This window comes from Lissotriton vulgaris, chromosome 12, assembly GCF_964263255.1.
Source record: "Lissotriton vulgaris chromosome 12, aLisVul1.2, whole genome shotgun sequence".
Taxonomy (NCBI): Eukaryota; Metazoa; Chordata; class Amphibia; order Caudata; family Salamandridae; genus Lissotriton; species Lissotriton vulgaris.
This window is the reverse complement of record NC_141700.1, coordinates 411,542,544-411,558,075: the sequence shown is the minus strand read 5'-3', so window position 1 is coordinate 411,558,075 and position 15,532 is coordinate 411,542,544. Positions and strand designations below refer to the sequence as shown.

Below are 15,532 nucleotides of genomic sequence, written 5' to 3'. Positions count from 1 at the left end.
AGGCTTTTCACGATCTGGTAGATCTCTTTAGAGTTGGAACTAGCTTCCGAGATTTTTTGTGTATAATACATTGCTTGTACCCTCTATATCTCCTTTTTGTACTCTCCGATAACTTCTCTACAAATAGTTTTATCCAGCTCGGCGTATTCCAGGCGCTATTTTCTTTCTAGTCTTTTGCACTGGCATTTTTTCTCCCGGAGCTCAGCCGAGTACCAGGGAGCAGAGGTTCTGGATCTTTTTAGGGTAGTTCTTTTTATAGGCAATATAATGTTCAGAGATTTAGTTATCCAATTGTTAAACTTGCCATTGGCTACCAAAGGATCATCATTAATTAATGGTTTTGTAGTTTCCAACTAGTTGACCCACTTATCCAGTGGGAGTTTTGACCAGTTCCGTGCTTCCCGTAACCCTGGTGTCGTTGCAGGGGGTATGTAAGTGTTAAAGGTAAGGGGGACTAACCAATGGTATGTCCAAGGGAGCGCAGTCGGGGATTCAGCCTTCAGATTGAGGCAGTTACTAAACACTGGGTCTAGTAGATGGCCTTTAACATGTGTAGGTAATAAAACAAGCTGAGCCATCTGTAATGCAGATAGATCCGTAATTAGCTCTTGAGCAATATGATCTGTGGTGTCATCAAAATGGATGTTCAAATCACCTAACAACAAAGTTGGAGGGGGAGGTGGCTAGAATCGCAACAGCTGATGGCAGAGATGTGTGGAAAGGTCCTGGGTGGCGATAAATTAATGCTCCAGAGAAGCTGATGTTTGGCGAGAATTCTAGGCAAAAAGACATACTTTCGCAGTCTAGGAAAGGATTAGGGGAACAACTGCAAGTGTAGTGGTCTCTGAATACAATAGCCAAGCCGCCACCCTTTCCATGGGGGCGATCTAACCTAGTTATTTGGTAGCCCTGCGACAGGGCATGAATTACCTCAGGTTCCGAGTACGAGGTAAGCCACGTTTCGGTGAGAAATACTACGTCAGGGTTTAGCTTGAAGGCTGACTAGTCAGCCTTCGATAACGTCGACCACAAACTACTCATAAATGAACTCTGAGAAAGGATTTGAGTAAACCTCATCGGTCTGTATAGATTGATTTGTGGACCTCATCTAAGACTTTCAGGAAGGCGGTCTCTGTGCTGCATCCTTTTCTGAAGCCCGATTGAGAATCCAGAAGGTTGTCTGTCAATGTGTTGGTTAAGTTAGAGGAGGACACACCTTTTCAGGATTTTGGCTAAGAAGGGGAGATTGGAGACTGGCCTGAAGTTATTTGGATTGTTTGGGTCCAGCCCATTTTTTTGTTTAGTCATGGCATGGCTCTGGTTCTCAGGGAGCTATTTATAATCTTAGTCCAGAGAGGGGCTAGGGCGAGGTTGAGCTTTTTAGACAGTTGGGCAGGAATAGGGTCAGCTATGTGTGAGGAGGGTTTGGACCTGATAATCATTTCAATGAAAAAAATGAACACCCTGAACACCCTGCCAAAATGAATACCCAATGGTCCTCCAAAGGATCCAGTTCTGTTAAAGAAGGAGCAACATTACCAGGTATCGGAACCAGAGATTCAAATTATACTTTTTATGAAAAATATATAATTTATTGATTTTTAAACTCCTATTTATGATAAGACAATCATGGATTGGATATTTAGAAATTTATAAAAACAATCAGTGTAAATTTTCATATCAAGTCAGGAAAGAAACCTCATCATACAGTTCAGTGTTCCAGACACTCCGGGGCACTTTAGGGGGACTCAACAGACACTCACACCTTCAATGGGATCATTCAGACTCATACACATTCAAACCGTTCAACCAGGTGAATTTCACAGGGTCTGCAACAAAGAGATGGACTTATGGTTGCATGGGCCAGGGTGCAACAGTGGGAGGGCTAATTGGATGGTATAGTGTTGCCGTCCTTGGTGGTAGCGCCGACGCGTGTTTCGGTGTAAGGCACCTTCGTCAGGGCAGACGTATGTGGCCGGGGAGGGGAACACACAGGCTGTAATTCACGGGGCTTCAAAGTGTTCAGGTTTAGAAGGATCCGTATTTTTCACATGGGGTAGATAAAGTCTTCAGTAGAAGGGAAGTTCTATTTTCCTTTCCTTTCCTTCTAGTGACAGTAGGAGATGCACAGTGATACAATTCCTTCCCCAGGGGTTCTGGTTTGCTGTAACAACGAATCAAGAGTCTCAATCATGAACTTCTGGCACTTGATATGGGTAGGCCACGTCTAATCGTCAAAAGAAAGCAGGGAAAGATGATTCATGGCTATCTCTTCCTTCCAGGAGATGCCACAGAGACACGTCCCTGATCAATGCGGGGGAGCGATGGCCGCGTCTGGATAGCAATCGGTAACTCGAAGGTGGGGCCTTTAATCCATACCCCTTCTCACTCGAAAGACTGATTACGGAAAGGGTGGATTCCTGATTAGAAAATAAATCCAGGCGCTCCGCATCTGTTGTAGGCGTCGTAATCGCTGGAATGACGTTGCGGCAGCTACTTGGACGCCGCCCTTGCGCGCTGACATCAGTTCTCTCCTTTTCTGCGCCAGCAAGTGCAGATCCAGTGGGAACGGTACCCCAGTCAAATTTTTTTTTTACTGAGTTTTCCTGGGATTTTTGTTTCTTTTTTGAGTCTAGAGACTCCTGGTGATGTAGGGATTCCCAGTTTCAAATCTTGCGAAGTTTGTCCCCGCATGATGTCGGTGGCGGACCCGCACGTGTCTCTACTGCCTGGGGTCGACCGATCCCACGTCGTGCCCAGACTACTGGGCCATGGCTCCGAGAACTTTGCGGCAGCTGCTTGAGGCCCGGTTGTCTGCTCCGTGCTATTCAAGCTCCCGATCCTGTGGGAGGTCTAAAGTCCTGTCAGGGAGCTGCCACCATCATTTGATGAAGTCTTCGCACTCTGGGTCCGGTAAGACTGAGCACAAGAAGTCGAAAAAGCGCTGTCGCTCTTCGTGTATCCTTTCAGCGACATGGTTGAGGGTGGGTGGCTGAGGGTGCGGGTGGGGCCGCCCCCACTGCTCCAGAGGAGCCTACGCACTTGCCGACGACCTACCTTCTTTCCCGGGTCAGTCTGCGACTCCAGCCCAGCTGCAGGACTTCCTGTCCGCCATTGCTCGCCTATTTGGCCTATCTGGCCCCGCGGCATGCCTTCGGGCCTGTGGGAACGACTGGGGGTCCTCACCTTGTAAATGGCCCCGGCGTCATCTGCTTTGGCGCTGCGAGACCCCAATAGATCCTTGCATGGATCCCAACCAACATCTGTTGACCTCGTACGACCTCAGACGTCTACAGCACTGGCGTCTGGTGGCTCCCTGGCCGATGTTGTCCCCGACTTCCACCCTGACATGGAGACGGTGCCAAACCGGTGTCTGTCGACGCTGATGGGGAATTTCTGTCCATTTTTCCATCCTCCTCATCCTTTTTCTTCCTGCCCAGCAGGTTATGGAGGACTCTGAGGGGTGTGAAGACCCTCTCGCTGCCCAATTCAAGTTTGACCCGGACTTGTCAGAGGATTTGGAGGATGCAGGTGGACTGGATTTTTCCCAAGAACCTGGCACACTGTCTCCTTCTACCGTGGCTACGGAGGAGGGTGGTACTTATTCAGTGGTTTTGCGTAGGGCAGCCGAGGCTCTCCACCTCGAGCTCCCTACTGTGGCCGTCACGATTAACCTCCTGACAGAAGTGATTCGGCCGGCGGCTTCCTCTGCGGAGCCGCGGCTGCCCTTTAATGACACACTTTTGGGTGTTCTTTTGGGCACCTGGTCGAGGCCCAACACTGGCTCCTGTAGATAGGAACGTGGCCCGATCCAAACACCCTACCCCTGAGAGCTTGGTTGTTCCAAGCCTCTGCGTCCCTGAGCGCATTCCCTTCCGCACCTCCGGACAGGGGATCCAAGAAACTTTAGCAGTTTGGGAAGATTTTCTCTTCCGCCAGTTCAGGGTTGCGGTCTGTGAACACTGCATGCCTCTTGGGCAGTTATTCCCACTCACTGTTGGAAACGGTGGCACAGGTGCTGCCTCAGTGTCCTGAGGAAACCCGGACCGTGCTCTCCCCAGCTATTGCTGAAGGGAGGGATGCAGCCAAGTTCACGATTCGTTGTGGCCTTCACACCGCCGACTCACTGGGCAGAACAATTTCACAACAGTGGCGTTTTGTAGCCACGCATGGCTGTAGACTACTGGCTTCTCTGGGGATGTCCAGAATACTCTCATGGACATGTTCTTTAATGCCATTTACCTTTTTGGCAACAAGCCAGATAGTGCATTGGAGTGTTTTAAGAACTTGCGGGCTACGGCCAAGTTCCTGGACCTTTCAGCCATGCGCCTTCCTTCGGCTTCTGCTTTTCGCTCCTTTCGTGGCCACGGAGGGGGCACCCAAACAAGCTTGTTTCAGAGCCACAGGCCTGTGCAGCAACAGTCTCAGCGCAGCTGCGGACGTGGGACCCTCCGAGGTGGGGCCAGTCCGCCACCACTGCCTCCAAACCTTCCTAGTCCGGTGTTTCAGGCCCATCATTCACCAGTGGGCGGCACGATTCGCCATCACCTCTCCCACTGGCGCACCATCATTTCAGACAGGTGGGTTATGCAGATAGTCTAAAGGGGCTACTCCCTCCCCTTCAATACTACCCCTCCAGCCATGCCACCTCAGTTCATGTCTGGAAATCACTTGACACTTCTCCAGCAGGAAGTTGTGGCCCTCTTGGCTAAGGGGGCCATTGAGCGCGTTCCGAAGCCTGAAGTAAATGTAAATTGTTACTTGTATAGTGCACTACTCGCCCGCAAGTGTCTCAAGGCGCTTGTACGAATACCGCTGTGGGACCCATCCTGGCTTTCCCTGTGAGGCGTCCACTCCTGGGCACCCCCAAGATGGAGGCCAGGCATCCTTAGCGTTGTGGGGGCCGTTGTGGAGATTAAGCAAGCTATTGCCCAGAGTTGCAGAGTGGGACTCCATGATTAAAATAGGCACCGCGGCGAGATTTATCAGGTCTGTGGAATTTTTGAGCCCAAGACCTGCCGAGGCGGGGAATTGAACCCTGGTCCCGGGCTAGACCTCTGCATCAGGGTCTGCCGCTCTAACCATTGAGCCACACTTCTCCACAAGTGGGTCGTGTTTGTAACCACTACTGCCTAGGGCCAAAGGACAAGGGCCTGCGTCCTATCTTAGACCTTCAAAACGTCAATCGCTTCCTCTGGAAGGAGAAGTTAAAGAGGCTCACACTTGTTCAGGTCTTGTCTGCCCTCGACCCGCATGACTGGATGGTAGCGTTGGACTTGCAAGACGCTTACTTTCATATCCCTATCCTGCCGGCCCACCGGCGTTACCTGCGCTTCACAGTAGGCCACGAAAGTGATGGCGGTGGTTGCAGCCCATCTGCGCAGATCAGGGGTTTCAGTCTTCGCCTATCTCGATGACTCGTTGTTGAAGGAGGCTCGCCCCAGGCAGTCTACTCCCACCTCCAGACTATGGCTGGCCTCCTGCATTTACTGGGGTTCTCCATCAACGTGCCGAAGTCACATCTGATTCCCTCTCAGAAGCTCCTCTTTATCGGAGCGGTTCTGGACACGGTGCAGTTTTAGATTTATCCTCACGAACAGCGAGTCCGGGACATTTGTGCTATGATTCCGAACTTTGGGCCATTGTCCTGGGTATCGGTCAGGATGACCTTGAGGCTGCTGGGCCTCATGACCTCCTGCATCCTGCTGACCAATTATGCCAGATGGCATATGAGTGCTCTGCAGGGGGACCTGAAGTTCCAGTGGGCGCAGCATCAGGGGAACCTGTCCCAGTATGTCCAGAACTCAGAGGGCACTGCACAACAATTGCAGTGGTGGCTCACGAACCAGCATTGGGACAGTGGCAGATCACACTCCCTTCCCCAACTGGAGCACACAGTGGTGACAGATGCGTCCCTCCTGGGATAGGGCGGCCACATAGGAGAGGTGGAGATGAGATGCCTCTGGTATCTGGTGGAGTCCAGGCTCCAGATCAACCTTCTTGAGCTTCAGGTGATCCTACTTGCACTGAAGGCATTCCTTCCCTCTGTCAAGGGTAGAGTAGTGCAGTTGTTCAGACAACAACACCGCCATGTGGTACTGCAACAAGCAAGGCGGGGTGGGGTTGTGGACCCTATGTCGGGAGGCCCTACGTCTCTGGACATGGCTGGAACATCAAAGGCATTCCCTTGGTTCAACACTTGGCAGGTTCTTTGAACGCCAGGGCGGACAAACTCAGCTGCAGGTGCATGATGGATCACGAATTGAGTCTTCACTAGAAGGTAGTGCAAGGTCTCTTTCAACAGTGGGGAGAGCCTTGGTTAGATCTATTTGCCACTGAAGAGCACGTGCAATGTCGTCCGTTCTGTGCGTTGGAATTTCCAATGCGGCACACGCTCTGCAACGTGAGTTGCAGTCTGTTGATGCCTTTCCTCCTATACCACTTCGAACCACAGTGCTGAAGATCAGGTGTTACCAGGCCCAAGTCCATCTTGTTGCCCCAGACTGGGCTCGAAGAGTTTGGTATCATGAGCTACTCAGTATAAGTGTGGATCCCCTGATCCGAATGCCTCTTCAGGAGGATCTTCTGTCGCACCAGCAGGGGACAGTCCTCCACCGGAACCTGTCCAGCCACCACCTCCTTGTGTGGAGATTGAGCGGCAACAGTTGATTCCATTTGACTTGCCTTCTGAAGTCTGTGATCTCATTCTGGCAGCCAGGCGTCCCTCCACTAAATCGGTATACACCTGCAGGTGGAACACATTTGTGCCATTTTAGAAGTCCTTTTGTTCCTGCTTTCTTTGGCCCGGCAGGGCTCTGCTCTGGGCACTATTAGGGGCTACCTTTCTGCAATTTCAGCCTTTCTCAGGCTCCCTGATCAGCCCTCCTTTCAAGTCACCCGTCTTCAGTAGATTTCTCAAAGACATTACTCAGCTTTTCCCTCCTGTTCCTTTTGTGATGCAGCAGTGGGACTTAAATCTGGTTCTTGCTTAATGTGCGCTCCCTTTCAGCTGCTTTACAACTGTCCTCTTCGTTTATTGACTTTGAAGACTGCTTTCCTGGTTGCCATCACCTCAGCTAGGAGTGAGTGAGCTCCAGGCTCTTTGCTGTAAATCTTGTTTTCTGTCTGTTCATCCGGACAAAGTTGTGCTCCACGCTCGTCCTTATGATTTTCCAAATGGTGTTACTGCCTTCCATATCGGGTAAACTATCACCCTGCCCACTTTCTTTCTGCACCCTTCGAGAGAGGAAGAGGGACCCCACCGTCCGGATGCAAAACGTGCGCACTCATTTTACCTGAATCGCACACCATTCCAGGTGGATGACCAGCTTTGTTGGCTACGTAGGCGCCAAGAAAGGCCGAGCTGTACACAAGAGAACAATATTGCGCTGGGTCGCCTTGTGTATAAAAGCCTATTATTCTCCCGCTAAAATGTAGGTAAATCAGAATGTCAGCGAGTGTATTTACACCTCCTTTCTGGAAAGGTTGGGTATTCCTAAGTTGGAACAGGCAGCTGTTGAAGAGCTGGATGAACAGTTAACGCTTGAGAAGCTCAGATTGGTGCTTAATCTCCACAAGCCAAGATGCTAGGCGGTGATGGGTTCCCGCCTGAATTTTATCAGGGGTTTTCAGCCACATTAACACTACCTCCTGGAGGTCTTTATGGAGGTTTCAGACCTAGGTGTTTTACTATCTACAATGTGTGATGCGTGGCCTGTGCTCCTCAAACCAGGGGTTGATAATGCAGATCCTACAATATATAGACTTCTCATTATGATGAACGTAGACATGAAAATACTTAGTAAAACACTTACTTAATGTTAGTTTAACACCACATATACCACGCTTGGTTCATGAGGACCAGTGCCGTTTTTCATTTTGGGTAGGGACACCGTCCTGCACCTTAGACGTCTGACGCACGTCTTACATGAGATAGAATATCTCAACAAAGAACTTGTGCTGGTGTCGCTTGATCTGGTAAAGGCCTTCAAGAGTGTGAACTGGGGTTATTTATTCCAAGTACAGCAGATTATGGGTTTCGGCCCTAAATACTGAGGGTTGGGCACTTGGCATGGGAACTCGTCAGGGGTGCCCGCTCTCCCCTCTTCTGTTCGCATTGGCGATTGAACCGTTAGCTATTTGGGGACTACACGTCTGGACATACAGGTGGTTGAGGTACAACATGTAATTTCCTTTATGTTGCATATGTATTTTATTTCTCAGGGTAACATTACCGCCGCTTCTACAACCCCAGATTTCGGAAATAGCCCTTAATATTACCACTTACCTCTGTAGTTACCACGCATAAATAGTTTACCGGTTTTGGGACTGCGTTGGGAATTAAAGCTGTTTGGGAATTAGAGTTGCACACTCTAGCACCCAGCAGCTCCACTTAAATATGGAGAGAGGGTCCTGGAGTCCTTGCGGACCTCAGTAACGTTCTGGAATACACTGCCCCTTTCCTTAATGGGTCGGATGGCTATTGCAAAAATTGTGCTGCTTCAGCGATGTCTCTGTACTGCAGAACTCGCTCTGTCCCATTCCACACACTATATTTAACAACTTGACTCTCACTTAAACGTACTCCTTTGGGCTGGTTACCGTAGCAGGGTTGCTTTAACAAAACGGCATGAGTATGGGGGTTTGGAGGTCCCACGCCTAGATTTAGATTACAATGCCCCACATGTAATGTAAGTATTTTTGGAGGCTTTCCTTGTATCTTTTGAATTTCAAGCAGCCCGATTGAAGACGTTTTTCTATTCCAAAGAAAACCTAGTGTTTGTTTTGTTTTTTAGACACTTCAGATCTTTTTACATAAAGTTTACATTTTCCCATGAATTGACCCATTGTTTTGTTAGCCTTGAAGTATCGTGGACGCAGCCATCCTCCTACATATACTAGTTCCTTTGTGGAGAGGTGCTTTACACATTTTGTCAGCTTTGTGAAGCTTGTAAACTGACAAATTGAAGTCCAGATTGTAGTGGAGAAGGGAAAATTGCTGCACGTTGGAAGTTACCCTCCCCACTTGCATTGTATAACGCAAATATTTTGTGCACCCGGTTTACAATTGCTATTGTTGCAATGTGTTGCAGTACCGAGTTAATAGCCTGTAAGGGTTTTCAGCTTTATGTCTTTCCGGGATTCACAAGCAACCCCTTCAGCCTTTATCAGTTGCTAAAGTGGTTTACCATTCGGAGGCGTGAGGGCTCATGTGAATCAGTGATGTGATAGCAGAAACGCACAGTTCTCTTGGAACAGGTCTTTCGGGCTGTTCCCAAAAACCTTCTGGGCAAACTAAGTTGGTTGAAATATGAAAAGCATTTGATCTGCAAAACAAGTACTGGATAGAGGTGAATCCTGTTGCTTCAATGAAGCATGGCTAAATGCTTTAACAGTTAGTTGTTCAGTCCATACGAATTCACATTTTAGACTGTTGTATTGCCACCATAACTCAATCGTGAAACCACTCCTGTTTAAAAGCAAATCCTGTGCCGCACAATTCTCTTACCTTAATTACCCCTGAGACAATATCAACACCGCATTTCTTAACCTTTTAAAATCGAATTTCTATGTAATATAAACATTCGAAAGCGGTATATACTGTGAAAGCTAACTAAACACTCTTCTCTTATAAAGCAATGGAGTTTATAAAGTTGTAGTTTTCCCATAACTGGTTTACAGCACCTAGTTAATGTTGGATGACTTTGATTTCTCTCCTCCCTAACGACTTGGCATCCTTTCAATAATCACTTTGAAATGGTACCAACATCTGGATTATTAGTGAAGCATTGGTTTGTCGATGGAGCAACTTTTGAAGAGTCATTGACCTAATGTGTTGTACAGTGGCACTCTATTTGTAGCCTTTAAAAGAACAAGTTTGTATTTGACTGACATTTTTGTTTCACACTTCTACCTGTAGCACGTTGGTCGTTAAGCAAAAATTACCTGGGGTCTACATTCAGCCATCGCATCGTTCTGCATTAAGTAAGGCGCTCTATTATATTTAAAAATTACTTTACGTTTATTTACTGCATGATTACAATTTTAAGGGTGCCTTCTCTGTTTCAGTGTGGTTTGGAGTTATATTTATACGGCACGGTCTTTACCAAGATGGAGTCTTCAAGTTTACAGTTTATATTCCTGATAACTACCCAGATGGAGAATGTCCAGTAAGTAGCAGTTAAAGTTTGACTTCTAATCCTCTTTTCAGTGTAATGTGAGAACCCTATAAAACTCGCAGGTCTCGCAACCCTCTGAACATCTATTTATATAAGAAAATGCCTGATGTGCTATGGACCGATTAGTGAGGAGATTATCATTAGAAACTAGAGCTACCCTGCAGAACAAAAAAGCAGTAGTTCATGGCCTTTATGTACTCAAACATTTGTAATTCAATGCTATAATATGATAAACTGTATCCACTGAGTGAAGATTTTCTATTCTGTACCACCCTTCCCGTATATATTAAAAGCAAAATGAGATTGCAGATCTAGAAGAATGGCTAAATCAGTAAATGTAATTTATGAACAAGTGCAGCTATTTCAGCTAACTAGAAGATGGTTAGCAGGTTACATGAAAATGAGCAGGTTTTGGTAAACACTTTAAAAGAATGGGTAGACTTGGATATCTTGTAGTTTTAAGGTGGCTGCTCCAAAAGTTTGAGGATTTAAACAAACTATCTTGCTCTTATTGTAAAAAAGCATTGCAATATCTGTAGCGAGCAAGATCAAAATATGTGCAGTAAGTGGTTAGTAAGGTCCTCAAAGAGTAGGGCAATTTGCATGGTGAATTATTCTACAGATAATTGTAATACAGCTAATGCGAACTTAAGAGGCAGAAGATCATTGCAGAATGTTAAGATATAGTTTGATTGAGGTTAATGGTATTGGTTTTTGGTATGAGCTTATTCTGCTTTCAAAGTTATGCTAGTCAAGTTTGAAGCATGGCTTGTGTGTTTTGGTAAGTTCACCCCACCCTCCTGGAAATGGAAATACATCATATGGAACATTTCATAAACCTATAAGCACAGTCCAGTTGTTTTTGGTAGTGAGTAGGCCTTTTTACAAGAAAATTAAAGTATCTTATGAAAAATCGGTTGAAATGCCACTTTTGTGTTGCCTGTATGATGTCCTGCCATCTAGGTGATTTCTTTAAACGTGGGCTTTTCAGAAAGGTTCCCTGTGTCTGCTAAAACCATATATGTTGGTAAACCTCATTTGCTAAAGGAAAGTGAGTGGGAGATGTTTGTGCACTGCTCTGTGTACTTTAGTGATTTTGAAGTAGTCTAAAGGTAGATGGATGTTCCTGTGATTGTATTAGTCATTCACCAGCACTAGAGTTTGTCTCCTTTAATCGTGTAAGAATAGATTCCAAAATGAAACCATTTCGAGTTAAAACGAGCAATCCTAAGCAATACACACGTAAACCAAAATATTTACTATGGATATAAGTTATTCTAGCCTGTAGCTGAATGTTTTTGTTTTTATAAAATGTAAGGTGCTGCTATGGTAGTGCTCATATCCTCTAATTAGATTTCGAAATTAATCATCCATATGTAACCATGTCACCAGGATAACCTTAACAAACCATTCTTGAGAGAGGAAATTAAAGTTCTAAATCCATCGCCTTTAAATTAAAGTTTGCTTATTAGTTCCTAAATGTATTTGGGGGTATTGTGGTAAGACTGGAGCATGACCACATTCTCCTCTTGAGAGCCTGTGAAACAGTTAACAAGAAAACAAATGTTGCTTGGGTACTTGCACAGATGGGTGGGAGTGCCGTTAAGACCTAAATAGGATTCATGTTTTTTAATTTTGACTTATGGAAGTGCATTGTAACTGTTGCAGCTTATTAATTTCAGTGTTTGTTTTAAATCTAGCGCTTAGTGTTCGATATACCAGTCTTCCACCCGCTAGTCGATCCTGTTTCAGGGGAACTGGATGTGAAAAGAGCCTTTACAAAATGGAGGTTAGTTCCTTGTATAAAAGTTTTAGCTAATTGGTAAGTCAATATCATGTTTTCTGGTAAATTAGCTTAATTACCACATCATTCCTTTCCATCCCAGATGCCACCATATGAAAAGTGCCATTTTGAAAGTCTGTTAATACTTGTAAGTACTGCTCAGTGACGGTTCCCTTCACCATTTTCACATTGTGATACTAAACTGTACTTAAGAGTATTTACTCTTTGGGACAGTCTTTTTGCACCCAAAATTATTTAGATGCAAGTACTGACTGACGAGGAAGTGGGGAATATGTCCAAAATCCATTCCCCAACCATGTACAAAATTTGTTTTGTAAAAGTAATATCAACTGAGGTGGTGTACTCTGTTCTTGTTCAGATTGTTACTGTCTTTTATTCGCATTACCAATTTTTCTATCTTTGTCATTGAAAGACAGCTGAAAACTTACTGAATGGTTTTGTACCTTGTCCTGTAACCCTCCTCTCCCTTTGGGCTCTAGCTCTATTTTCAAAAGGAGGCTAACATTTTTTTGCAGTAGCAACACCCCCTTTTCTCAGGCTAGATATGTTTTTATTACTTATGAAACATTGTAACCTGGAAACCAGTGTTCAAACTTTTGGTAGCTTGCCTAGATGACATTAAATTCCTGACATTTCCCACAAATCCTCACTCTCCATTCTGCCATTTGACACTCTAGGTTTGAACAAGAATATCTTCCTAATTCACTAACTATTGGTCACCACCCACCAACTCTGGAAGCATGAGTAGATTGCTGGCTTCCTCTGTTGGTCGTCCTTTGATTGAAGGCCTATAGTTTTCCTTACTAACTCTAGTAAGGACAAAGTAATGGAATGTTATGGGTCGCCTTCATTGGAATTTAGAAAGGTTGCACCAAAGCATGCTTTTATTCCCTTACCTGCCTGGCTAGGAGTACTTCTTTGCCTACTATTCTGAAGGTTGGGCAGGGGTACCAGGATTGGCAAATCTGCACAAACTTTCTTTAGTGTATCCCACTTGTGACTTCAGCTACCAAAGTTTACCTTTTGTATATAGATTCCCAAGCAATCCTACATCACTATGTAGTTTCGAACTTTGCATGTTGGCAAGTTTTGTTTTGGGCAGTTGTGCAATGGCACTTGTGTTCTGAAGGTAGTTGGCACAACTAATGGCTCTGAGGGCAGGGTTAAAGAGTTAGATCTGCTTAGCTTCTCTCTAGATGTGTTTATTATGCTTTAGATGTAGATTTGTAGAAACAAATTAAGTGAACCTAAGCACACCTAAAGTGAAACTATGACCATTCTTTTTTTAATGCGTGTAAGAATAGTGGGTGTGGGTGAATGATCAGTTACTTTCGACTTCGGCTTGGATCTTGAGCACCAACCTTTTACATACTACTTTGTGTATGTTTAGAAAACTGCTGTGCCACACCATTTCACCCTTGTACCTCTTGTAATATTAGCACTCATCCCTGCATGTCTTGAGGCCAATTGCTTTACTGGGTTTTACATCCACGTCAATGCTGTTTTAGAACTAGAACTAATCCACTTTATTCAACAATCTAACTGTTTTGAATTAGGTTTCTTGAACGCTCAGGTTTTTTTAATGATGTCCCCGTTGTGAAAAAAACACATACTGCAAATGTTCTGACCTTTTAACCTTTGTCCCAGATATTTAAGGTAATGTCTCAAACATGGATGTATTTCTGGAATAGCAAATTGGAGGGGGTTGTGCTTTTTCGACTGAATGTTGATCTTGATCTATTTGCTTTCTACCAAATTGGTAGAAGTGCCATTCTAATGCAATCCCTCAAAGTACAAGAGTTGAACTGAGGATGATATCCTGTCTATCTGTGGAAATGTGTTCAATCACTTCATAGGATCCTATTTGTCTAGGTGCTAGTGCCCCACCTAATTTCCTCTGCTGCTAAGAGGTGGTACTATGCTTTAGGATCTGTTACTTCAAGACTGTTACAAAAAGAAAAGAGGATGGCTGCAGAAGGCAGGATAGTCTGCCAAAGCTCAGACTGCTATTAGTGAGCCAACTAGTCTGCCCTCTCTGGTCACTACATCTGAATTCTAGTACTATTTTGTGGAGCTACTGCCTAAAGAGAAAAGTTAAAGACTTACACAAAGTTGTCGAAGATTTGATCACTTTTGACCACCAAAGCACACAACTGACCGTTCGGCCCACAGCTAAATCTACATTACTTTCTATTAAGTTTGCCTGACCCAGTTTAGTATCTAGGATTCCTCAAGTGCAGCTCATCTAGGATCAAACTCTTACAGGGTCGGTCTTTTCCATTTACTTTGCATGTAGAGTCCAAAGTAACTACCTTTTGAAATCTGTGGACCTGAAAAAAGGATTCCCCAAAGTCCAGTTCAAGATAGCCAACAGTGATATTTGAAAACTGGCAGCGGCCATATTGATCATGTGTACAGCAGAAATGTTTTCAGTGCAAAAATGCTCTAGTACTGGAAAGTGGTGAACCCACCCTAAAAACATATCGACCGCTTGCCACCAACAACCGTTATCTCATTGGGAGGGTTTTAATTTGGTACAGTGGCAAAAATGAAAAGACAATCCATACTCCCTGTTTGTCATGGTTACAGAATGTGATTCCACTCTTTTCAATCCAACATAACTATTTAGCATGTCCATCAATTGTCAGTATCAAAATATTAGTGCCAAAAGACCTAGCCAAAATTACACCTAGTAGGTATGTTCAGCCTTTCCCAGTGGTGGTTGGGGGTGGGGGATGCTGCTTCGTTACTGCACTGAAAATGGAATGTATTCCACCGTCCCTTGGTGATTTTGTAAGACATGCCACCTGTAGTCACCCACCCTCACATCTGCACCAGGAAGAGAATGTGATTAATTGGAGGGCGGTTGCTGAGCATCGGAACTTTCTGGTGAATGAAAACTGTCTCCCAGTGAGTTAATTGCCAAGACGTTCCCTTCATGGACTTGGTGAGTGACTGTCACCCAAAAGAAAATTGAGTGCACCGGGTGAAGTGAACTGTATAATTGAGATTAAAATGTACTCCTTGGAAGAATCAATTGAGGACGTAATGGGCATGACTTCTGTGCCCGAAGTATGGAGGGAATCTAAATACTGTTTTGGGGAGTTATCCTTTTAGGCATTCAGTAATGTTACACTAAATATTTGAGCCAAATCTACTAAAATTGGTGGTTGGTCGAGCGCATACTGCAGAAGGTTATTTTGGAGGCCGAAGTGGCACCCCCAGTGGTAATACAGCAGACTGTTAGACTGCCTTCCTAGAGAAAGATTGAATTTGGATAATTTGCAGGCTGATACTGGCCAGCTTGATTTCGTAACTAACACTGGCAGCACAAAATCTGACATTTGGCTGAGTTGTTCCAAATTTTGTGTTTTCTATGCAGCACCTCAGGCAAAATAGACAGAAGCTACAGGGCTTAAAGGAGATGCTGTCCCCTAGGGTGAACAAAGCGATACAAAAGGGGATGATGGACGGAGCGTTTGAGCAAATCAAACACTCACCCCCAGTCAACTGATCTCTGTTTAATCCATCACCATTCTTTAGCTCACTC

General features: G+C 45.2%; 1 protein-coding gene across 4 annotated transcripts in view; it reads left to right on the top strand.

The window, feature by feature from the left end:
• The window catches only part of AKTIP (AKT interacting protein), an 86,059-nt gene that overhangs the window by 38,983 nt on the left and 31,544 nt on the right, over nt 1–15,532 (top strand). For all 4 annotated transcript variants that reach the window (XM_086945183.1, XM_086945180.1, XM_086945182.1 and 1 more), the window contains 3 exons: nt 9,920–9,984; nt 10,069–10,169; nt 11,879–11,967. In XM_086945183.1, the coding sequence (XP_086801309.1) occupies nt 9,920–9,984; nt 10,069–10,169; nt 11,879–11,967 (255 nt within the window). The remainder of the gene's footprint in view (nt 1–9,919; nt 9,985–10,068; nt 10,170–11,878; nt 11,968–15,532) is intronic.